The following is a 26,438-nucleotide window of genomic DNA, read 5'->3' on the forward strand; positions in this document are numbered from 1 at the left end:
ATGAGTTGTAGATCCTAGATATGGCTGTTCAATCTCCATCCATTACCTACCCTTATTCTACACAGCTTGGCAACTATGCCTCTCCTACACTGGCATAAGACTAGACATTTATACATGAAGTGGATGAGTCAAAGGATTTATGGATTGCCGGACGCCAGGTGTAGTTGAGAGTAGGGGTATTGTATTGATATCAAGGAACTAAGTACAAGTCAACATCATAAATTGTGAGACTCCTCCATGCCCTACCTGTCTCCTCCACTTGAGCACCCCAAACACTGACAGTCAGGCACAAAACTTATATATTGACAAGTAACTAATGTTGAGAAATTCATCCAGAATGTAGCACTGAAAGCAAAAGAGTTAGGCTACATGAAAGGGAAATAAAGGGACATGGAAAATAAGATTTAAAAGTTCTAACTAACTAACTAACTTGTATCTAATAGATACAAGTTCTAAGTTTAAAAGTTTAAAAGTTCTAACTTGTATCTAATAGAAATGCTAGATGGAGAAAGAATGAAAATGGCCAAAGAGCAACATTTGAAGAGATGGTGGCTGAGAATTTCTAAACTGAAGAAAAACATTTGTCCTTATAGTGTGCAGCTGGATGCTCCTTCAATTGTGTGGCTCCATCGTAGGTAGCGTGTAGCTTCTATGTTTTGGTCAAGATTTCTGCCCTAACCTTAGCCATCATACTCACCTTCCAGCCAGCAGAAAGGAAGAAGAGACAGGAAAAGGGTACACTCCTTCCTTTTAAGGACACTTCCTAGAAGTTGTACACACCACATATGGTTATAGCCCATTGGTGAGTACTTAGTTGTGTGGCCACAACGAAGCTGCACATAAGGCTAGGAAATACAGCCTTCTTCTGGTTGGCCACATTCACAACCAAAACTTAGGGATTTCGTTACTTCCTGAAGAAGGAAAAGGATAGTGGGAGATAACCAGCAATTTTGCCATAACTTAGCAAATCTGGGCAAATCAATTAAGAATCAGCCAGGCATAGTGGCTCACATCTATAATCCCGGCACTTTGGGAGGGCGAGGCGGGAGGATTGCTTGAGCCCAGGAGTTCAAGACCAGCCCAGGCAACATAGCAAGACCCCATCTCTACAAAAAAATAAAACAATCAGCTGAGTGTAGTGGTACGTACCTGTGGCCCCAGCTACCTAAGAGGCTGAAGCAGGAGGATCTCTTGAGCCCAGGAGTTGGAGGCTGCAGTGAGCTGTGATTGCACCACTGCACTCTAGCCTAGGCAAAAGAGCAAGACCCTGTCTCTAAAAAACAAATAAACAACAACAAAAAAACCCTCATAACTCTCATTAGGAACCAGGAAAGAAATACAATTGCAGATATTTAAGGCAGTAAAAACAGATAAGAGAATGCTATGTACAACTTCTTTAAAAAATAGGATAAATGGATGAGTTGGGGGAAAATATATGTTATTAAAATTACCACAAGGAGTAGAAGACCTGAATAAAAAAATAATCATAGAATATACTGAAAAAGAAGTCAAATATCTACCCCTGAAGAAAAGACACTAGGTCAAACGGCTTTACAAGTGAGTTCTACCAAATGGTGAAGAAATGGATGTATCTCACATCACAGAAAAATGTAGAAAGCTATTAACTCATTTTAGGAGACAAATATATTCACAGTAAAACAACACAAGAAAAGAAAAATATAGACCCATCTCTCTTATGAACATTGATTTTAAAGCATTAGCAAATCACATGCATAGAGATGCATTTTTAAAATTACATCATGACCAAGTAGAATTTATCCCAGAAATCCAAAAATGGTTTAATAACAGAAAATCCATTCATGTAATATACCACAATTTATATCATCTCAGTTCATTCTGAGAAAAATATTCCACAGAATCCAACACTCATTCATAATTAGAAATAAAAATTATTACAAAACTAGGAGTAGGAGGGAAATTCCTTAATATGATGAATGAAAAATAGAAAAAACCTATAGTGGGAAAATGTATTTAATGGGGACCTTTATTCATTTAGTAATGTACATTTAGTAATATTAGTTTAGCTATGTTCTAGACACTATTCTGGGGACTGGGATATTACAATTTAATGTTGAATGCATTCTGATTCATTTTCAGAGACAAAAAAACAAAAACCAAAAAAGTATTCTCAAGCTATCATATAACATTGTCCTGGAGGTCCAAGCCATTGTGATAAGAAAATAAAAGGAAATAAAAGATAAGTAGTTGAAAAGAAAAAAACAAAACTATCATGGTTTATAGAATGTATTGTTCTCTACCTAGAAAAACTGTGGTAATTAACTGACAAGGCATTAGAACTAATAAGAGTTTAGCAAGATATTCAAGCAAAATATTATTAAAAAGTAGATTTTTAAATACATCAGCAATAAACTAGAAAATATAATAGAAAAATATCATTTAAGAATATAAAACTATATAATAACCTAACAATAAATGTGCAGACACTACAGGAAGAAGATAATTGGTTAATTCCCTGGGGAAAAATTCACAAAAAGAGCCAATAAATTTTTGAAACAAAGACCAGTGACTGTGGACTTTATCAGATATTATAATGTACTTTCAAGCATAGGCAAATAGACTAATAGAAACAAAGCCATGACTACAGGGGAATTTACACATGCTCAATGTGAAATTTCAGATCAGTGGAGGCATGGGCTGCTTCACAAAAGGCAAAGAAACAATTGGTTATCCATTGGAAATAATAGAAAAGTTAGACTTTTACCTCACATCTTTCATAGAAAAAAATCTCAGATCTATTAAACAGCTAACCATGAAAAAGAAACTTTTGAAAATATCAGGAGAAAATATAGGTGGTTATGTTTATGTGCTAGCAAGTGTGAAGGTCTTAAACAAGATACTCAATGCCAAAGCCATAAAGAAAACGGTTAGTAAGCGCGGCTCCCTAACATTAAGCAAATTTCCAAACAAAAAGATTTCATGAACACAGTAAAAAGACAATGCTTGCAACATAAATAATAGGCAAAGTATTAAAATCAGAATACATGAACCTTCAGAATACGTGAAACTAACTCCTGCTAATCCATGAGGAAAAGTGAAATCATCCAATAGAAAAATTGGCAAAATAGGTGAATAGACATGTATGAATTGGTAAGTGTATAAACAGAACAAAAGGTCTATGAAAGACATATTAAAAGATGCTTAATCTCAATCATCTTAGATGTTTTTTGTGAAGAAAATTTAAGTATTTTTTTATAATCCAACTAATATTTCTCATGTGTTCCCACACTACCAAGCAAGCATGGCAGGAGTTGGGGGGCACTGAGACACTGGCCTGTGGGTGCCTCATCTAGCTAACCACTTACCCGTGGCGCCCATTTCCACTGAGGTATTGCGGGAACACTGATGGCTTGTCCTTTCGGCTCCAGAAGAGCCAACACTGAGTTGGCTTCCACTGACTCCATTCTCCCTAGAGCTAGACCTGTGCTTCCCCCATGAAGCTACTGAGCACACTGAGATGTGCTGTAAGTGTAAAATACTATTGATTACATGTTGAAATGATATTTCTGACATGTTGGGTTAAATACACTGTGTTGCTAAAATTAATGTCACCTATTTGTGTTTTGCATTGTATTTCCATTGGACAGTGTTAAGCTAATCTCCATTCTCCCTTCATAGCCATTGAGGTATGGTTGCCTGGCCTTTTGCTATGGCAGCCCTGTTGCAGACCCATGGCAAGTTCACTGTTCTCAACCCAACTACCTTCCAGAACCATGAGTGGGAGGAAGGGTGTCATATATCCATGTGTAATGCCTGGATCCTTCTCCAGCCACACAGGAACTGAGAGATCCTCGAGTACTAAGATTCCCTTTCGGCCTAAGCATACCATTTTTATCCTGAGTTATCTGCCCCAGGAAGGTATGAGAATATTCTGTGAAGTGGACTGCTCTGAGATTCCCAAGAAGAAAGCCAGGCAGAAGTCCTTTTGCTTCCAACATCCCCTCAACCTATTTAGCCACCCTATCCCTGAGATTCTGGCCTGTAAGGCAGATGCCATGATGTACGCATCTGGCCACTCTGTTATTCTTCCCCTTCCCACACTCCACTGAGACAAAAGGAGTAGCCTTTCCACTTCCTCTTCCTGTTTGCCAGAACTCTCATATCATCGCCTCCTTTTCCTATATGCTGTATGCCAAATAAGAAAGTAACCTGTGTGTCCATTTAAAGAATAACTTGTGTGTCAATTTAAAGGCTCTTATTCATTTTCAAAACGATGACACTGATAACATTATTCTCCATCAGATCTAGAATGGGATTTTTGATGTTAGGGAGCTCTGGCTCACACAAAACCAGGTACGCATGCTCCAAGGTTAGATAGGTTTTTCCCTTAATCATCTTCCATTTGGGCCTCCTTTATTAGGACGCAGGAAAGATTATCATTGGGTAATTTATCCATAGTTTCCTTGAGCTATAGAAATAAAAATCAACAGCTATTCCTCATAGCTGGTTCAACTGAAAGTTTTGGTAATTAGCTTAGCTGAAAATTAGAAACAATTTACTTTTCTTTTGTTGTGTAATATCTTATTGAACCATTGGATGATACAGCAGCTATGCAGGAGGCCAGAAGACACTGCAGAACCATGACCCCCAAGATTTCCCAAACCTGAGACATGGAAATTTATCTCAAAAACCAACTTAATCCACTTTCAAAACCCAAGTTATCTTTTCTTTTAGTTTAGCTATGAATGCTATAAATTCTTTAATCTTCTCTGTATTGTGGCAGGAAATGTCAGCAATAAAACATACCTTTTGGGCTTGCCAACAGGAAATCTACGGCAATCTGGTTTTCAAAACCACATGGGTCAGTGGATTTAGGCTACTTTGCTTTGCTTCTGGAGTCTGTACTGCATCAGCCAAAGCGAGGGGCAATTTTGTGTTAATTTCCAATTATATGACCCCTACAATTGAAGCCTCATGACTCCAACAAAGTACCATTATTTCCCCAGGTGGATTGGTCTCTCATCAAATAGACTCTTCACAAAGAAGCATGGTGGCACTGGAGGATGTGGAGAGGCATTTGAAACTTTCTTTTCTTTTTTTATTTTTATTTTTTGGTTTTTTGTTTGTTTGTTTGTTTTTGCTTTTGAGACAGAGTCTCTGTTGCCCAGGCTGGAGTGCAGTGGCACCATGTTGGCTCACTGCAATCTCTGCCTCTGGAGCAAGCAATTCTCCTGCCTCAGCCTCCCGAGTAGCTGGGATTACAGGCGCCTACCACCACACCTGGCTAATTTTTTAATATTCTTTGTAGAGACGGGGTTTCACCATGTTGGCCAGGCTGATCTCGAACTACTGACCTCAGGTGATCCACCTGCCTCTGCCTCCCAAGTGCTGGGATTACAGGTGTGAGCCACCATGCCTGGCCACATTTAAAACTTTCTAATTATTACCCCACATGTGCAAGTAGGAAGGCGTTAATGAGACAGATGAGCATAAGCTTGTTATTAGCTCAGGAATGAAAGACTAATAGGGATGTGTATAGTTCCTGATGCAAAAGTGAAACTGATCATTCCAGGAGTAAGCCAAGAATTGGAGGAATATTTTAGTTATTTCAGAATGATGGACATATTATGTGGGGTTTAAAAAGGTTTGCAGAGGCTAATATAGTGGGGAATACATTAAGCTAACTAAAGTTGACAGTATTATCCCTGTATTGACACTAAGTTCCATTCCTAAAAAGGAGTCTGTTATAGATTAGTGTTGGAGATGTGGCATTTATTTGCTTGGTGGTGAAGGTATGGATTTTGCATCAGGGACTGTTGGAATTGATGATGTTGTGATAGGTGGGTGGTGGGTAATAGTACTATATGTTGGTTTCTAAAATTTCTATGGCTATAAAGATTTTTGATGGTAGGATTGGATGTTGGATGACATACCCAATAATTAGTTCTGTTGACTACAGCTGCAGTAGCATGAAAGAGTCAGATAATAGAATTGGGTGGTGGTTGTCCTTGAAGGAACATTGAGGCATAGATGAATCCTTGGATGGGTTAAAGAATAAATGGACCAAGTAACAACTGGCATGCTAGCTGATACACTAAAGGCCCAAGTAATTATCTGCAAACCCACTATTTTTCAGGAGATACAAGGATGTGTTGAATGAGAATAAGGAGTTTGAAAACCTCCAAGCATTTATTGAACTCGGCCATTGAATAATGTGGACAGAGAAGTTATTACAAAATGTGATAACCTGTCTGGGATTTGGGGACAGAGTTGTTCAGATAAAGCATCGAAAGATGCATTACCGGTGTCTCTTCTATGGCACTGATATAAACTGGCAGTATGTAGCTCAAGGAGAAATATCTAAGTTGACCTTAGGAGGGTGTAAAGTAGGGAGTCGGGAGCAAAACCGGATTGTAATGATCACAGAATGATCTTAGAAAGGTTGGCAGAAGAGATCATAGTAGATGTGAGCAAAGCATGCCCAAAACAAGTTGTCGATAACAGTAAGGGAGACATCATAGGGTGTATCAAAATTGTATAACCTTAAGATAAGAAACAAGGGGTAATATGGCAAAATGATGAAAAACAAAAGCACACAAGGGAGAGTGTGAGAATCAGTAATGTCAGGCATCTAACAAAATCTCATCCCATCAGTCTTGAGCAGAAGCTATCTACTGTGGGTAAAGTCTGCTTGTTCTGAGAGACTTGAAATAGCAGTCTATTTCTGAAGGTCATCTGCTTCTGAAGGTTTTTTCTGTTTTTTTAGAAAACCGCTACTTAAGATCCCCAGTGAGAGTATTTTTCTACACGTCTTCAGCCAATAATTTAGCTTCAATGGGCATCTTTTTCCTCAGAGGTCCACCTCATAATTTAACTGCAAGGTCAGTTGTTAGAAGGCTCTGAAGAAGACCTTCATTGGTGTATTTTTCAGGGTACTCATTCTTCAGTTAGAAAGAGGGGAGGGCTTCTGAGGGTGGTATTTTAGGGAAGGCTTCTTAAACTTATAGATGAGCTGGTTCTCACAATATTTTTTATGTCTGCATGAAGCAAGGTTGACCCAAATTGATGAAATACTTGTAATCACATGGATCTTCTAGTTATTGTTTCATAAAGTGAATAGTCTATGAGTTACAGAGGGAGCTAATCAGATCTGATGGCCATCAGAGCTAAAGGTAAAACTCTTCATCAAGGAACTCAGAACCTCAGAGAACTGGGCCAACTTAAGATCAATAATACTATTTTTATGCTCTACATTTCCCAAAGATTGTGAAATTTTTTATCAAAGGGCTAACACACTATAAAATTCTTTTTAACTCTTGTAGTGTGAGGTAACATTCCCCAGGTGGGAAAATTATAGTCTACAATTTCTTAGTCACAGTCACAGCAGTGGTCTTTCTGTACAGAAAGGCTCAAACCCATCCAAAGAATTTACAGTTACAAGCACATATTCTGAACTTTGTGAGCTGGGCCTGATCCACATATATTCCAGAGACTCACATCCCACTTGTACAATGTTTCTGGATATGGTAGCAGGATGTGAGGCAGGAGCCAGCCACATCCCCAGCTACAGAGGAGAAATTTTCCCATTGATTCTTATTCAGAGACTATTTCCTCTCTTCTATGGTGGTAATGTTTTACGTATGATAAAACATTTTTGTCAAAGGCCACTTAGATTTGGGGGCATAGTTGGTATTCCAGAGACCATTGGAATGAACAGAGGTTCCCAATTTTAGGCAACGTTTGTTTTCTAAATCTGAGGCTAAATTTTCTATGTCCAAAATGAATTGGATATATGTGCTTATTGATCTCCCATATTCTGAATTATTTCTATGGACAATGACAAAAATGCCACCTGATTTGCATAATGATCTGCCAACACAGTTCCCTTTGCTTTGTGGAGATTTTTACTTTACTAGAAAAATAATCCATTGTCTAAAATATTCCATGAATCCCCCAGTCTCTCAATTATAGTTTAGCATTTTGTCCTGCGTGTTGATGAATCAATTTAATACTCTCATTAGATAGGGTCCATTCTTTAGTAGAGACGTCATGTTCCAAACAATATACCATATTTTTAAAGAACTGTAATTTTTCCTTTACAGCCTTATGATCTTCCGCTGCTAGTTTCTGCTAGTCTTCTTAGGGGCTTTTTAGGTCAGGTGAAAATAAGCTTCTTGAAGGAGAATTGAATCTCTTGAGAATGTTGTATTTTAAATCATTATACAAGTATTGGGAGAAAGATCAGGTGCCTCCGTGAATCCTTGAGACATTCTGTGCAATTATGTTGTTAATTATTTGAAGAGAAGGCAAATAAATATTGACTTTTTATCTACTAGACACTACAAAAGGGAGCATAGAGGTCTACAATTGTAAAGTACTTGCATTCAAGTGGAACTGTAGATAGAAGAGTATTAGGATTGGTTGCAACTAGAAACCTAGGAATAACATTCTTATTAATGACCTTCAGTCTTTAACAAGTCAGCATCCCCTTCCTTTAGGCTTCTTGACAAGCAATATGGGATATTACAGGTACTAGTACAATAAACTGTTGTAACTAGGAGGTCATAATTGGCTTTATTCTGTGAAAAAGTTCTGGCTTTAGGAAGCAGTCTGGGCAATGGTTTGGAAGACCGCGTGAATCTTTATAGAACCCACTTTCCATAATACGCTACACATTCACAGATCAGCTAACTCACAAATGGTCAGATCAGATAAGGCTAAGCCATCTACATTTTCCAGAGTCATTATTTGGTAAGTCCAGGAAAGTCACATGTAGCATGATTGTGAAGCTGCCTTCCAAGCAGTTCCTCTGGAATTTCCAAGAATAACCCTTCAAGTGCACTCAATCTCACAGTTCTTTTTCCATGAAAGATATCTTCCAAGTAGGTTGGCAGGTGTGTTATCACAAAGGATACACGAATGTGTTTCCTCCAGTGGCCTAATGTGTAGACAAAAGCTGAGACATGAGGCAGAAGTAGATCAACTCAAAATAGCCCTGACAGCAACAGTTATTACTCCAAGAGACCAAGTACATTTTATTACAGCAGAGTTCAAGGTAGAAGAGTAGCATTTCCATCCAGTAGAAATATGCATTTTTGTTCTCCTGTGTCTGTAGATTATTCTTCTTCTTCTGAAAGTGGTATCAGATACAATAGCTACCTAGGGAATCGAAAATCAGAGTTTAGTGGCCGGGCATTGTTGCTCACGCCTGTAATCCCAGCACTTTGGGAGGCCAAGGCAGGTGGATCACCTGAGGTCAAGAGTTTGAGACCAGCCTGGCCAACATGGTGAAACCCTGCCTCTACTAAAAATACAAAAATTGGATGGGCATGGTGGTGCATGGTGGCGCACACCTGTAATCCCAGCTACTCAGGAGGCTGAGGCAGGAGAATCACTTGAACCTGGGAGGTGGAGGTTGAGGTGAGTTAAGATTGTACCACTACACTCCAGCCTGGGTGACAGAGCAAGACTCTGTTTCAAAAAAAAAAAAAAAAGAAAGGAAGAAAGAAAATCAGAGCTTAGTGTATTGCTTGCCGAGCAAGAAAGGTCCACATCTCTTAAGAGAGGAGTCTCACGGAACGAAGCTGGATACGATGACAAAGCAGCTTTGTCTAAGAGAGGTAAAAGCCAGGTGTTAGTCTCTGGCTGGCTCTAAAGCAGTTCGTAAAGTCTCTCTTGGGAAAGGCTATTTTTTGATACTGTGTCATCAGCCCTCAGAGCGTGATCCCCAGACAGGTCCAGGACACACTCTATCATGTCTTGGCAAGCTCTGGGTCACCCAGCGGGCAAAACCATGCAGGCTTTTTCTTTCACACACTGGCAAATAAAAAGAGCAAGCATGATTCCATGTAAAAATGTATATTTTTGTGTAAGAAATAAATGCAAAATATACTTCTGCAAGACTACTCAGCAAACTACTAACAGAGGCTGCCTCCCCGGAAGGGCCTGAGTGGCAATCAAGGGGCTTGTTTTATATGTGGTGTTTAATCTCCCACATAGTAAATGCATAGCAAATATTCATTGAGTGAATGCATAAATGAAAGAATAGATACGTTAATGAATGAAAATGTATTTACTGATGGAATGAAACAATAAAAATAATATTTAGGGCAAGTTGGAGTTTAATGAATTGCACAGACAGTTCATTCAAGAAGCTTAGCAGTTGCTAGGGGAGATTGAGGGTCAAGGGAGGTGTTGGGGGGGCTTTTATTTCTCACATCATATTTTGTTTTCCAGGGTTTCCTCATACCTTGATATGTTCCCTCAATAATACCTCTTTGATCCCCATGACTTTCAAACTGCGTGTCCCTGGGGATGGCCTTGGCCGTAAAAGCATTTCATATTGTGAGCAGCATGCGGACTACAAAAGACCGTCTGGGACCAAGGAAGAAATATCCTCAATGAAACCAAAAGAATTCACCATCACTCCTGACTGTGGCACTATTCGCCCCCAGGGATTTGCTGCTATCAGGGTAAAGTGCATGGCCTTCCTGCACACACAGCTAAGCAGCTGAGCCTTCAAAATAGCCACGGGCCCTCATCTAGGGTTAGCTCTAGTATGTCCAGTGTCAGCAGAAGGGGGTGCCTGTCAATTTACAGGGAAACGTGGGCCTATAAGGAAATAAACCAGACACAAATACATTGGGCAAAGCAATGGGCACTGCACCAGTGGCTTTACCTTAATCTAGATGCATTGCCTTCACCAGAAGAGTGGGTTCTAGGCATTTCTAGTGAAGCCACTGCTATCCAGACAGTACACCCAGCGGTACTAATATAAACAGATTTCACAACTTATTGATACTTAGGTTTATCTTTCCTTCAGACTCAGATCCTTTAGATACCAATAAATAGCCACACTTACGCCAAAGATGATATCCAGTTTATTCAGCTTTGTAATCCGAATCCGGGCTTCATTCATGGTGGCTGTGGATGTGATATCACTAACAGCGCCTTATCTTGAGTTCTGCAGGAAAAGCCATGAGAATTCGGCTTCCTCATCCTGAGGAATACTCATCCTTCCATGTTTTGTCTGCAATTAGGATAGTGCTTTGCCTTGGTTATCGCCTCACAGTGCCACCAGTGGAATTATTTCACCCTTAACTGTCTTCCCTCTTTTCTTTTGCTGTTGTTGTTGTTGTTGCTTCCCAGATATCTCAGGAAGATTTTAAAAGACATAGTGTCTTGCTAGCAGCCTTCTGCCAAAACTACTTGTTCTTCCTTCTAGCCACAGCCCAGATACATAAACAGGGGGTTACAGTCACACTAGGATTCTCTGTTTCTTTCCAAATCAATGACTTCATCTTCACTTTATTTTTCCTTTATATTTGGAAAAGCTTTCTCCAAACTCCAGTTTTCCCTCCTGATCTGCACTACAGCCAGGTCTGTGTGGACTCAAATTTGCATCCAGTGATTCCCTCTGCAACTGAAAACATTTTAATTAGTACCAGATACATAATTTATAGATAGAAAAGCCTTAACCCATGCCAGAAGCTGTTTTCTAGACTTTCAGCTATCTCTTCCAGTACATATAATTTTGAAGCAATTAAAAATCATAACAAGGCTTCTGAAAGCCTAAATGTACAGCTTCACAGCAGGAAATAAAAACACAGGATAAAATGTTCTGAGCCCCCCAACAGCCTCCCTTCACCCTCAATCTCCCTTAGCAACTGCTAAACTTCTTAAATGAATTGTCTGTGCAATTCATTACTGCTTAACTCCAACTTGCTAGAATTGGAATCTAAGTACCAATGAGTTCTGAAATCTGTTTATGTTTTGACCATGTTCTATTGTCCTCAAATAGACCTTTCTTTGGAACTTTCTATTTTCTGCTGTAATAAAGAATGTGGGATGGTGGGGGCAAGATTTTGGTAAAGCAGACTGATTTCTTACACCATTTTCTGGAACTGACGTGGTTATTTCCACTTATTTTACTGTAAGAGAACTTGTGCTATAGTGTTTTACTAGTATATTACATTTTCATAATTCATATAGCCCAGAGGTAGGGAACAATTTAAAGTGCAGTAATTAAAGTTGGTTTGATATTGCTCATCGTTCATGCTCATTTTTCCCCTTATGCAGATATGTGGCTTCTTTGACAAAACCTCAGAAATGAGCAAAGCCATTGTACTAAAAGCCATTTGGTTTCTACCCTGGCCTTTGAAAACACTCAGCATGCCCTGACCCCACAAGGTGACTTGTTCAACTAAAAATGTAAAATGCTATATATCCATAAAGCACTTAGAAACCACTCTGATCAGCGTAGTCCTCCTGAGGCTCCTCTCCCCCGTGTAGGGAGAACGTGCTTTTTAGAAAAGCAACTTGTCACCTTTTTCTTTCCAGGTGACCTTATGCTCCAACACTGTACAGAAATACGAGCTGGCACTGGTGGTGGACGTGGAGGGCATCGGAGAAGAGGTGCTGGTACTCTTAATTACAGCAAGGTATCGCTCCCCAGCTTGCTCTTCTCCCGAGTCGCCCCCGAGCCTCCAGTAATGGGCTGCCTCCCAGAAGGCAGCTCGCCTGCCAACCCAAGCACACTGGGTTTCTCCTGCCTTCCTGGGAAGGGAAGTTGAATCTGACATTCAAATGACAAAGCAGCAAATGTTTCTAAAGCACCTTTGGCGGAGATAAGAAGTGTGTGTGTTTTGTAGGGTTTAGGCAGAGAATCCTAAGAATAGTGAAGAAACGGGTCAGATCCTCTCTAACGGGTTTGACTTTCAAAGTATGTAACCAGAAAGGTTTTAGCAGGAAGAGGTGAAGAGTTGCTCATTTTTATTTTCATCTTTCAACATAGTGCTCCAGAGTTATGCAACAGGAAGGTGTTGCTGTCAGTCCTGCAGTGGAAGATCCATAGAGCCAAGAGGTCCCTGCCCTGGGACACTGTTGCTGTGACTTGAATTTCAGGCTAGCAGTGGGCCCCCAAGATGAGGCTCATCTTTAACAATGTATACTCCTCAGAACCGTCTCCAACTCCTCTCTCTTTTTGAGAGAGGCAGCCGGGTTAAAATCCTGGCTCAGCCATTTGTTGACTGTGTCTTTTTGACCAAGCTACAGTCATTGCAGTAGTGCTGATGATGGTGATGGTGTCATCGACTAATAATGATGTGATCCGGAATAAAATCCTGGGGCCACACTCTTCCCAAAGCAGTCAGTGTCCAGATCTGGGACTTTAAGTTGTATGTATGCAAATGCTATATGTAGGAAATAGAGAAAATGACTTAGTAAAACTGATAATCATGCTAATATGTCAATCTCTGTAATTCTGATCTCTTGTGAATCTTAGGAAGACATACACTTTAAAGATGGGGCAGATGTGCTGGTTGGTGGGGAGTTAGTAACTGACACCATTTCACGTGGCTTGGGCTTGAATGAAAATAAATAGCAGTGCAGAAATAACTTAAATCAGGGTTCCCACTGTGACCTACTTAGTATTCCTTCAAGACCTATTTTTTTCCTTTGTTTACAAACAGTAAAAACCCTATTGTGGTCCTTTCTATGCCCAGGTTTGCCTTTCAGTCTAGTCCTCCATTTCTTGTCTATGCAGGCTTATTCAGATACTTTCTAGCCCCTTTCCCTACAGCTATCGATAGGAAATTCTAAATTAAAAAAAAAAAGGTCTAAAGAGGCTATGAGTTTTCTACTTATATTCTGTGACCCAAGTCAAGTAGTATAAGCCCTCTCAGTCACAGTATTTCAGGTAGTAAAGGATTAGCTTCAAGAAAGTCACTGGGTCAACAGACAACTTCCATTCCAGCTAAAAATGAACACTCATGCAAAATCACAAACTTTGCGGTTGAAGAAAGGCTCTTTTATGTCCTTATTTTTGGAGTAATCTGTAGGAACTACTCACTGACTCTTAACAGAAGAATTGCTTTTAGAACTGCAGCCTCAAGTAACTCTCTCCAGAGAGCCAGCAGTGACAGCCTGCCATGATTCTGCCACAGGCTCACTCCCTCTTACTGGGCACTTACCTGGTGCTGGGCTATGCCCTTCCAGCACCCTAAGAAGAGTTTATAACACCAATATCAATCCCTAGAATTATCCTCATTTTACCTATGAGAGAAATGAGACTCTGAGACAGAAGGCAGCTTGCCCAAGCTTACACAGGTTGTACTTAGTAAGGTCAGTCTTTGAAGCTGGCTCTGCAAATTCAAAAGCCGGTACTCTTCACCATTGCACTATACTGAAACAATGACAAAGGGTAGGATAGACATTGAGAGTCACAGACAGCAAATAAAATCCAAGTCACCTAATAATAGACCAATGGCAAACACAGGGCTTCAACTCCTCTTTTTTCTGCATACAACCCTCCCTCCCTCTCCCCCCACCTCACCCCCTCCATGTCGGCACAGTGACAACTCCATCACAGTGCCAGTTCTGGACCAAGCAGCCACCTGAGCCTCTGCATCCAAGACAGCTGTTCTGCATAGGAATTAGCATTATTATTGTTATTTAGATGATGTGAGCTGTCGCAAGTCCTTGGGGGGCTTTCTGACTGATCCAAAGTGTCACAGCTAGTTAGGACCACATGCTGGTGGCATTGGCCCTGTTTGGCATGGAAACAGATTCACTACCCTAAGGATCTTGTGCCATGGGGACCCCTTGCCCAAAGAAGGCCAAATCTATAAAACAATGGAAATCTGAGTCGTTACCCACCAGACAGCTGTTCAAGGAGTTCTGCTTCTAGTCCTTTTTTGATTAAAATGTGGTGACTGGGGGCCAAGAGACAGGGAAGAGAGGAGGAGAGAAGCTTTGAAAGTGACTAATGTGGTTATTAGAGAAAAACTACTATGTGACACTGACAAATGTATCTCGCTTGGGGCTCTGCATTTTCTGTATGTAAACAAGCTCTCTGTTTTGAATTGTGTGATGGGCTCCTCCGAGCAGGTGTGTTGTACCTGCCCTCCACCTGGTGAACACAGAGGTGGACTTTGGGCACTGCTTCCTGAAGTACCCATATGAGAAAACACTCCAGCTTGCCAATCAAGATGACCTCCCAGGATTCTATGAGGTCCAGCCTCAGGTGAGTTCCTTTCTCTTCTCCTTCTTCAGTATTAATGCTTCTTCCATTGGGTTCCCTTGATGAGAAAGAGAAATCCCTCTGAAGTGCCACATTCCTGAACACATGACCTTAAGTAACGCTGATTTTTAACCCTTAGATAGTCTAAGGATGGGGTTATAAAGTCATAGTTGGATTGCTAGCTGCATGCCTGAGCAGCTGCAGGTGTAAACCGTTGTTAATTTCCCAGAGAAATTACCCTTGATAAACAAGGGAAAGTGTCAATTAAGCCAGCATGCAGAATTGCACCTGCAAATATTTGCCTGTGAACTAACCATGCATGGGAAATGAGCTAGGAGTTTTCATTATGTCCGTGGCTGTGATTTGAATGGCATTAGTAAGTAATGCAATATTTATAAGTAGATTTGTTGGACCAGAAAGCTAGAGACAATACAGGAATAAGAAAGCAGGAATTATCTCTTCATGTTTTATGAAATGTGTCTGTCCATATGCCACTACACCTGGCTAGGTGGGAGACTAAGGAGTTAAACACAGATGGATAAACAATTTTTTAAAAATCTGTAGAGATTAGAGTAATGGAAGGTTACTACTGAGATGCAGTTTACCAAGAATGCATTTGGGTATAAAACTCAGTTATAGAAGTACAATATTCTAACTAAAATGTATGCAAAAATGTCATATGGGGGTTTATTTGGCTACAAGATCGATGGGAGTTAAAACAGCAATATGGAGGCCACAGAACCAAGGCAGGTTTAGGCTGCAGCAGAGAATTACCACCTTTAGGTAAAGGAAGGCGATAGCTGCTGGTCAGAACACAGCCAGAATTTTGTCTTCAGATGTTGTCATTGTATTTTTCTAATGGAAACTTGAAGAAAAAAAAGCGTCATGTTCACAGTAACCAAAATGGCAATCCATGGCATCTGCAAATCCAATCATATGTGTGTTTAATCTGAAACAGAATAGAATTAGCTAGGATAACACAGCTACCTTTCACAAGTCACGGGGCTGTTATGTAAGAGAGAAATAGAATGGTTCTATGGGTTTCTCTGAGACAGAACTAGAAGCCAAGGGTTGGGGTGACAGAAGACAAGGTCTAACATTCAGATGCTCCACAGCAGGCCAGGCCAGGCCAGCCCTGCACAGTGCGTGATCATTTCAAGAACTCAGAGTGGAGCGTGCATTTGGGGTCAGGGGAAGTTGTTTCTGCACAGCGGGGCTGGGCATAGGATGAGGCACTTGCCTTGGGCACAAAATTTAAGGGGGAAGCCAAACACTCAGTCAAGATACTTAGTATTTCCATGCCATATTGTAAGAAATCAAAATTAACTCCAAAAAATCCATAATAAACAAGATATCAAAGCCTAGGTAAAGAGATCAGTCCGACCTCAGGCTGTCATAAGGCTCGGCGGAGCACTGCGGCACAGGGAGGAGTTATACTGGGCCATGTTAGGCCAGACCAGATGCAGAGAGACTGTAGCGTACCGCAGGCAGGTGACACCTGCATGCTCTGTGTTCCTCCCCAGCAGCAGAGGCTCTGAGAAATCGTTCCCAGGGTTATACAGTGGCATTTAAAGATTTTTATTTGCGTTATTAATGCATAAAAGCTGGTAATATGGTGCAGAACAGGGTTCTGAGAAACACAAATTGGTCAACACTGGACACTTGTTCATTCATTCATTCATTCATTCATTCCTCACTTTAAAAACTGAGCATACGCTTTGGGTCAGAAAGTGGTCATGTAGAGAGGAGAGGCCCAGCTGTGTGCTAAGAAGTTGTCAGCGGGACATGCAGGTGGCATGGTGCTGTCCAGTGCATGCTGTGGAAAAGGACTGCACAGGATGCTCCCTGGGGACAGAGGAAAGGTTCCCACCCTAGAGCCCTTGAGGAGCGGAGGGAGAATTCAGGATGAGTGTGCCAGATGGGTTGACGGGAATGGGCATTCTAGGAGGAGTCACCACAAGTGCAAAGGATTGGAGGTGAGAAGCAGCATCACGGATTCAGGAAACACCAGCAGCCTCTATTGATGGAGCACAAAGGGCGAGGGAGTGGGGGTGATGCGTGAGGGTGCAGAGGGCCAGGTTAAGGAACTTGGAAAGTGGAAAGTGGACCTCTTCCTTTTCCTAAGGAAAGTGGAAAGCTGTTGCCCTGAACTTATTTGTGTTGCAGATAATTCTGCATCTTGCTGTGCTGGGCACTTTGAGTTTTGGGCCACACGCACATCCCACTTAACCAAACTTCCTTTTGGCCAAATTGGGGTGCTCATCCCTATTTTCTTGCTTGAATAATAAGACATTTCTAAAACACCTCTATGGACTCAGGAAAACACTTCAAAATAAGCAAATACGTTATTTGTTCCATGCTGTGCTGTCCTTACCCCTCTGGTTTTCTCTCCCCCAGGTGTGTGAGGAGGTGCCTACTGTGCTGTTTTCCAGCCCCACCCCCAGCGGGGTCATTCCCCCAAGCAGCACCATCCACATACCACTGGTCCTGGAGACCCAGGTCACTGGAGAACACAGATCCACGGTTTACATCTCAATCTTTGGGAGCCAGGACCCCCCTTTGGTGAGAGTCCATTTTCAGAACTGCAATTGAAATTGCTGTGCTTCTTCTCAAACATTTTGAGCTTTCTCATTTGAGGCCCACACTGTATTCACATACACCCCAGTTGCTTGGAGTTGTAGGGTTTTATGTTTTTACTCTGCAATGGTAAAATACCAGTGCTCTGTGACTTTACAGAACCTGTTTATGGCTACATCTAACAGAAGCGGTGTTTTATAGCAATCATCCTTAAACCTAACAGGATACCAGGAGTTTCTCTCTCTGTCTCTCTCTCTCTCTGACACACACACACGTGTGCATGCACACACACTCTCACACATGCCTGACCCCTCTCCAATCCTTTTAAATCAGAAACTCCAAGGGGAGGAAGCCAGCACATCTGTACGGGAGCCAGCACATCTGTATGTTTAATAAGCTCCTTGGTTGTTCCTGGTGCAAAGCTGGGTTTGGGTATCACTGGTTTGTCACCTGTGGGCTGGGAGATCAGTTTCCTTCACTGCTCACCCGAGCTTTTCTTGTATATTGACTTGACTCATGGCTCATATTAGCCTACTCAAGCTGTTAAGAGAAATAGTCTCTCTCCAAGAGGAAGAGGGATTCATGGAAAGCTCGCCACTGCTTAGGCTGAGTTGAAGGATAAACACTGAATCCTACAGGAGGTTGCCCAACAGGCTCTGTATTGCTAGACACGTGGTTTACTTGGGAACTAGTGATGTCACCTTACGTTTCTTTGACGTGACTCTGATTGCTTAGACAGCGTAAAACACTAGGATTTTGCTTTTATCTCTTCCATATAAGATGCCGTAGATAAGCCACTTAACTTATAAAGCAGCATCACCAAGGTAGGCCACCCCAAAACATGCCACCAGTTCAGGTCCCCCACGAGGCTCACTGTGCCCCTTTCCTACCGCCCTGCACAGATGCAGCCCGTGAGGTTAGCTTGCTGAGCAGCCACAACTTTGTGAAAGAAAAGGGCCACCTTCCTCGGGCAGACACAGTGCCTGGCTCAGGGGACGGGAAGAAGAGAGCAGAGCAAAGTGGATTTCAATCTCCAACCCTCACAACTATGTGCAGTGGCCCTGCCCTGCCACACCACTTGTAAAGCAACAGAACCGGAACTCAAACCCAGCCACACCTGACTTTGAAGTGCTGACCCTTAACCCTGTACTAAGTGTTGTTGAGGCTGGAGTGCTGTGTGGGATGGAGGGGACCCAGATTCTGGTTTCCCCTCAATGCATGGCTCTGGGCTGACCTGGGAAAGCTGCTCATCCTTTCTGGGGAGGAAATCCAGGCTGGATTCACAGGTCTGACCAGCATGGCCCTCGCTGTGTTCCTGAGACCACAGCACACCAGTGGGAGGGGGTGCCAGTTCTCATAAGCATCCTCTTTTGCCCTTGCTTTTTATTGAAGGAATGGCTAAAAGTGGCTAGCCATTTCCAGCTGTTCCTGTGTTCTTTCTCTCTGGCGGAACTCAGGTATGTCACTTAAAGAGCACTGGAGAAGGCCCAGTTATCTACGTCCATCCCAATCAAGTGGACTTTGGGACTATCTACGTCCTAAAAGACTCTTCCAGGATTCTCAACCTATGCAACCAGTCCTTCATTCCCGCATTTTTCCAGGCACACATGGTAAGTCATGGGACATGATGAAACACAGCTTTGGCTTATAGGCAATGGCCCTATTTTTGCAACATGTCTTTGAAAATGATCACCAGAAGCAGAGATTTGCATGGTTATGTTGTTGTATTAAACCATGTCATTCCCATCCCCAATTCTTCTTTATTATAATAAATTAACATAATAATGTATGCATCAATTAATAATTTTGTTGATTAAGGGATGCCTATTATAATACTTTTGTTGATTAAGAAACACAATGTGCATGTCTTTTGGTAAACAGGCAAGTACAGTCAATAGAATCCCAGTTCAGGAAGATGCTTCAGAGGTCAACAAGTTCCCCTACTGAACTGTACCTAAGCCCAGCCCCAGCCCTCAAAAAAACACTTTTTAGATGTCTCTTTAACTAGAAGTGCTCCCTTTAATTTGAGTCCTTTTGGCTACACATGTGTTGATGTGTTTATTCTATTTTTGTTCTCTCTTCCTTCTAGCAATATTTTAAGGTAGTTTGTAAGGATGTATGAAATACAGGAGAGTATTCACCAAAAACAGAAGTTAAAGTAAACAGCAAAGACTGATACAAAATAGATGTAAAATGGTTTTAGAAATGGACTTGTCTCATTTCTATGTGCAGTTGACCCTTGAACAATGTGAGGATTAGGGACACCAAACCCCCACGCAGCTGAAAATTCACATATAACTTTTTTTTAGTTTCAGGGGGTACATATGCATGTTTGTTACACAGGTAAATTGTATGTCACAGGTTTGGTGTACAGATTATTTTATCACCCGGGTAATAAGCATAGTATCTAATAGGTAGTTTTTATATTCTCTCTTCCTCCCATCCTTCACCCTCAAGTAGGCCCCAGTGTCTCTTGTTCCTTTCTTTGTATGACATTTGGTTTTCTGTTCCTGCATTAATTTGCTTAGGATAATGGCTCCAGCTCCATCCATGTTGCTGCATAGGACATAATTTCATTCCAGACATATAGACCAATGCAAAAGAATAGAGAGCCCAGAAATAATGCTACACAGCTTACAACCATCTTATCTTCGACAAAGTTGACAAAAGCAATGGGGAAAAGATTCTCTGTTCAATAAATGGCATTTGGATAACTGGCTAGTCATATGCAGGAGATTGAAACTAGACCCCTTCCTCACACCATATGCAAAAATAAGATGGATGAAAGACTTACATGTAAAACCTAAAACTATAAAAATCCTGGAAGATAACCTAGAAAATACCATTCTGCACATGGGCCCTGGCAAAGATTTTATGACAAAGATTCTAAAAGCAATTACAACAGAAACAAAAATTGACAAATGGGCCCTAATTAAACTAAAGAGCTTCAGCACAGCAAAAGAAACATACAACTTTTGACCTCTCAAAAACTTATCTGCTGACAGCCTACTGTTGACCAGAACCCTTTCCAATAACAGTCGATTAACACATATTTTCTATGTTATATGTATCACATACTGTATTCTTACAATAAAGTAAGCTAGAGAAAAGAAATGTTGTTAAGAAAATCATAAGGGAGCAAAAACATACTTAGTCATTAAGTGCAGGTAGATCATCATAAAGATCTTCATCCTCATCATCTTCACATTAAGTAGGCTGCTGAGGAGGAGAGAGAGAAGGGGTTGGTCTTACTGTCCCATGGGTGGCAGAGATGGAAGAAAATCCACATAAAAGTGGACCGATGCAGTTCAAACTCATGTTGTTCAAGGGTCAACTGTATTTCATAATGACATTTAGACCTGCTAGTCTTCTATAAGCTAGTTTTTATTTTCTTTTGCACAAGAACAGACATGAAATGGTGGGGGTTTTGTAGAGTTTAGGAATTTCTAATTCAATAATTGAAAGTATTCTTGATTTTAGAAATAGTTTTCTAAATTTAAATATAAAATGTTTAATTGTATAGCCCTCTGCCTATCATCAAATTATTGCATTTGGATGAGAACTAACATTTAGTTTCAGCATTTGTCAGATATTTCTGAATAATCAAGTATTATTAATTTCATAAAATTTAAGGAATGGCATTTTCTGCTGACTTGTGACAGCTCACCAAAGACATTGGTCCCAGCTAGCAGCCATTTATCGTCATTATTTATTTTTATTATCATTTATCTTTACTCGTTATGAAGGCAGCCACTTTCACATACAGTCACTGGTCTTTTTAATAGAGGTTTTCACACAACTCCAATCGTGCTGTAGCACTGTGTGGATCTCATGTAAAGAATATTGTTTCATAATGTTTAAAGAAAAATCCTATAGAAAAGACATTTTTACTAGTCTTTATCCAATTAGTTAATTGATGTGTTTGGTAGAAAGCACAGGGTACTGCTTAGGAAGTGTTGCTTCCTGATTCAGTACCGAGTTGATGCTGGGAGAGGAAGAGTCAATCTCTGTCCAGTGAGCTGAGATCACACCACTGCACTTCAGCCTGGGTGACAGAGTGAAACTCCATCTGAAAAAAAAAAAAAAGAAGAAAAGAAAAGTGGTTTCAGCTTCAAGTAGTTCTCATAGGGGAAAATTAAACTCTTATTTCAGCTGAGATTTTTGTTGGATGTCCTAGTAAATATGATATTATTAACATTATAAAAATTGAACTATGCTAATTTGAAATTTACTACAGTGGAAGGAAACTGAAAAATTTCAACTTGATGTACAGTACCAAACCTTCAAACGCATTCTTACAGGAATTACTAAGCATTAGGAGAGAGCTTCAATTAATAGTTTATTCCCCAAGCCTATTACAAATTCAGGTGCTGGAAGTTCTTCTCTGTTCTTGTTGGATGCTGTGACAGGAGGGGCCATTCTCTGTCCTCTTTTGGCCATGGGTGAATGTCAGCCCTTCTCAGATGTGGCACTCACTGTCAGCCATCTGTCACACTCAGCCTCATGTGCAAGCACACAGCACAGCACCGCACCACTGTGATTAGATTTACCCTTCGCAAGAAACATCTGTTTGTTATCAGCCAGAGGGGTCAGGAGATGGGAAGCCAGAAGCCTACCTCCACAGTGATATTGGAAGATAAATGACACTTAGAGCAATTTGGAATTTCTCAGAAACAAATACTATACAAAAAAATGATTTTTAAAAACACCTGGGACCTCTTCACATAGTATGGAAGGAAGAAACAGTGAAGATTATGTTTTTTATATTCTATTAAAACTTAATTTATTTTGAGTGCAAAAAAAGTTGATTAGTACAAGGAAGAATGTTCTGTGACCTGGAGCAGTAGGCTCTCCTTTGCTTTGGAATGCCTGCGCCTGGAATATCAGCCTCCACCAACAGTTCCCAGCAGGCTGACTTCTTTGAAACAATCAAATAAGGCACCTCTGGTTTGAAGGAGTAAAAAATAAAAATAAAAATAAAAATAATCTCAGAATGTGGGAACGGAGAATGGCAAGGCCCTGTTGGCAGGAGAATGCGGGCTCTGCTTGTATGCAGGGAGCTCTATCAGGAAGAGAGACTTTCCCCTCCCTATGAGCAGCAGAAATAAGGGTGAGGATACAGCAGTGCCCCAGGGCCCTAGGGACCTCAGCACTGGGCTGGAGGACAGATGCCTCCTTTTAATGGGTGCCCCTTGCTAGGCAGAGGAAGTACCTTTCTGGGCACTTGTTTGGAAGCATCTGGAATCATTTTCTTTTTGCTCTTGGCTCTAATTCAGCCTTGGCTACCTTTAGCTCAAACCTTGGGTCCAGATGTCAGTGACACCTTGGGACTCAGATGGCACCAACACATCTTTGTAGTGGCCTTCTGCCTCCATGATCTGCAGAGAAAGGCCATTGTAATGAGATACTTAGAATTTCTGGATCCAGGAAACAGGAATTCAGATGCCTCATCCAAGCATGGTTCTTTTAAAACATTTATTTTTTTTTGTCACTTGCCACAGCCATATACAGTGATATGACAGCAAGGGAGAATTATTGGGCTTTCAAACCTCCTTCAGACCCTCAGCCACTGGGTTATTTCCTCATTTAAGTAGGGATCCCCTTTCTGTATGTATTTGTTGATGTGTCTGTCTCCTTTAAATGACAGTAGTCTCTGCACTGACTTTCCAGCACCTAGCAGCTGGCTTAACAATTATAATGATGGCAATATGGTGATACTACGTTAATTCTGACTAACATCTATTTCATTCTATTTGCCACTTTATATACAGTATTTCATTTACTACAATTCTGTGAGAAAATACTATTATTATTCCCATTTTAACTAGGTAGAAATAGGTTAAGTTAATTGCCACAACTTGTAAGTGGCAGGGCTGGTTCTGGCCCCAGTGGTCTGACTTCCGATTGCTTCTCTTTTCCTCTGCGCTAATGAACCGCCTAACTTTGCCTCAGCAGTAATTATGAAAATGGACTTGGAAATGGTGAAAGGAGCACGGTTTCATGTTCGTAAATGACCCTTTAAGGTAGACACACCTGAAGAGTAGGATTTGTTAAAAGGGCAGGAGAAGAAATTAAGGAGTATTTCTGAAGTACAGAAAATGACTGGATACACTTCATTTTATGCAGAGAGGTGTTGAAATGTACCTATATAAATTATCTCCACAATGCCATTTTTCAGCCAACCAAAATGCCTTCAATTGTATATCTGAAATAAAGACACATAATTTACTTTTTCACTTTCTTTTTTATCCTTTGTAGTGTAACATAGAGCATTTAGTTATGTATGTAAATGTGTGTAAAAATTCTTCACTACTGTAGCTAGTTGACGTTTAAAATTCAAAGTTGTGTCCCCTACTTTAACAAAAGAAATAGACAAACTCAGAAAGAAATTGGCTGGCAGGCATTTAACATCAAGGGAGATTGTCAGTGCCGGACTCTATCCATTTTCGGAGAGAGTGAAAATTGTGGCTATTACCAGAGACCTCATTTTAAACTTCTTATAGCAACTTGTCCGTAGAAAACTGCAGCTATGCCTCGTACACTGCATCACCCCCGCATACTGGGGCTCACTGTAGATCTGGAACTCTGTCTTCTCCTTGGGGAATTGACTGTATTAGAAGATTCCATGCTAGAGACATTTCTAATAGACAAACAATACGACTCCAGGGCCTTTTGACAGATGACATCATTAAGCTATTCCACCCCACAATGTGTGTGAAGAGGAGATAGAATGGGCTGTTTCTCAGGCTTCAATGAATAGATTAGCTCTGCCCTCTAAATTGTTACATCTGTGGAGGGAAATGATGAGGAAAAAGGCATAAGGAAAAAGGAAATAAATGTACATGAATCAGACAGCAACTACAGTTGTTAAGCCTCTTTATATTCTTTTTGTTTCTGATGGGTTTTACAAAATAGTAGCTTTGTTTCCTAAGATGAATTTACAATATACTATTTAGTTTTTAGCTCACAGCCCAACTCTTGTGTTAATGTGATTCATGCCTAGCACGTGCTGTGTTCTCAACACATACCCACTCCCCTTAAGGTTTGCAATGTCCTCATTCAGCAGATCAGATAACCAAGATTCTCTTGGTTAAGAGAACTGGCCAAGGTTGCATGATAAGAGTCAGCCATCACTCAGCTTCTCTACATTTTAGTCTATTTTCTGTTTGTTCTACCACAGAAGTATTTAATTCTGGAGGTCAGACACTATGTATATGAAACATATTTTAATACAGAAAAAAATCAAGAGATATAGTTGATACAAAAATTAACACTTGTTAATCTTTCCCCACATTTATTTACCTCAGATCGTTTACTTAAAGAAATCAAATATTAACGTCTATGGAATTCCATAGATTCTCCTTGCCAGTCCTATGTCCTTTCTCTCTGCCCGGAGGCAACCATATCATGAATTTGATGTGTGTCCAAGCCATGTTTTTATATTTTATTACATAATATATATTATATGTATTCATAAATACTATATTGTGGCATTTTGTTGCTTCTAAAATATATATAAATCATATCACTGTATGTGACATTCTGCAACTTATTTTTCAGGCTCAAAATTATGTTTCCAACATCTATCCATGTTAATGCCTATAAATCTAGTTATTTCATTTTAATTGCTGTGCATACTCCATTTACCATTTATTATGTCTATTTCTTTGCCTACTTGTTGACAATTGGGTTATTATAACAATGCTGCAGTGAACAGAATACTTGTCTCCTTGTGTACATAGGCAAGAGTTTTTGGGTATATACAAATAGGGAGTATATCTAGGAGTGGAATTTGTTGACTCTTCAGATAGGTACATTTTCAACCTCATTAGATGTCGCCAAATTACTCTCCAAAGTGATTATATCAATGTGCCCTTCCAGGAGTGTTTGAGATATCTATTTATGTAGTGGCTAAAACTTAGTATGGTCCAACTCAAGTTCTTGCCAGTCTGAACATGAAATGATATCTTATTGTAGTTTTAATTTGTATTTCCCTTATTACTACTGAGATTGAGAATTTTCATTCGGGTGTCCTCTTCTGTCAATTATCTATTATCAATTATTTATTTATAGATGTTATATATTGTGGATACCAGCCCTTTCTTTGTAATGAAGTTTTGAATTTTTTAAAGGTGTTTTTAGTTTTGATGTCAATTTTATGAATCATTTTCTTCACTGTATGTTTTCTTTCTTTCCTTCTTTCTCTTTCTTTCTTTGTTTCTTTCTTTTCTTACTTTCTTTTTTTTTTTTTTCATGTTCTTACTCTGTGACCCAGGCTGGAGTGCAGTGGCACAATCACAGCTCACTGCAGCCTTCCACCTCCCAGGTTCAAACCATCCTCCCACCTCAGCCACCAAGTAGCTGGGACTACAGGCACACACCACCACGCCATGCTAAGCTTTGTAATTTTTGTAGAGATGGGGTTTCATCATGTTGCCTAGGCTGGTCTCAAACTCTTGGGTTCAAGCAATCCACCTGCCTCAGCCAGCGCTGGGATTACATGTGTGAGCCACTGTGGCCAGCCATATCTGTTTTCTCTATATGGTTTAGGAAATCCATCCCTGTCCTTCTATTTGAATAGGTTTAGACTCCTATTTTTCATCTCTTTAATCCAGCTAAGTTGATTTTTTTATCTAATGCAAGTAAAGTCTATTTTTTTCATGAAGAAAGCCATTCGTCCTATCACCAGTTCTTGCATACTCTTTCCTTTTTTCATGCATTGATATTGCTTCCTCTGTTATACTTCAGACTTAATGTGTGCCTAGGTGGGTTTCTGAGCTTTCTGGTATATTCCATTTATCTATCTCAGTGTCACTACCCTTACTGTCTTAAAAGCTACAGCTTAACGATAACAATAACACTA

General features: G+C 40.4%; 1 protein-coding gene across 3 annotated transcripts in view; it reads left to right on the forward strand.

Moving 5' to 3' along the window:
• The window catches only part of HYDIN (HYDIN axonemal central pair apparatus protein), a 438,909-nt gene that overhangs the window by 161,829 nt on the left and 250,642 nt on the right, over window positions 1-26,438 (forward strand). For all 3 annotated transcript variants that reach the window (XM_024234010.3, XM_054534089.2, XM_054534091.2), the window contains exons 14-18: window positions 10,216-10,451; window positions 12,319-12,419; window positions 14,866-15,001; window positions 17,396-17,560; window positions 19,033-19,185. In XM_024234010.3, the coding sequence (XP_024089778.2) occupies window positions 10,216-10,451; window positions 12,319-12,419; window positions 14,866-15,001; window positions 17,396-17,560; window positions 19,033-19,185 (791 nt within the window). The remainder of the gene's footprint in view (window positions 1-10,215; window positions 10,452-12,318; window positions 12,420-14,865; window positions 15,002-17,395; window positions 17,561-19,032; window positions 19,186-26,438) is intronic.

The sequence above is a fragment of the Pongo abelii genome, chromosome 18 (assembly GCF_028885655.2).
Source record: "Pongo abelii isolate AG06213 chromosome 18, NHGRI_mPonAbe1-v2.0_pri, whole genome shotgun sequence".
NCBI lineage: Eukaryota > Metazoa > Chordata > Mammalia > Primates > Hominidae > Pongo > Pongo abelii.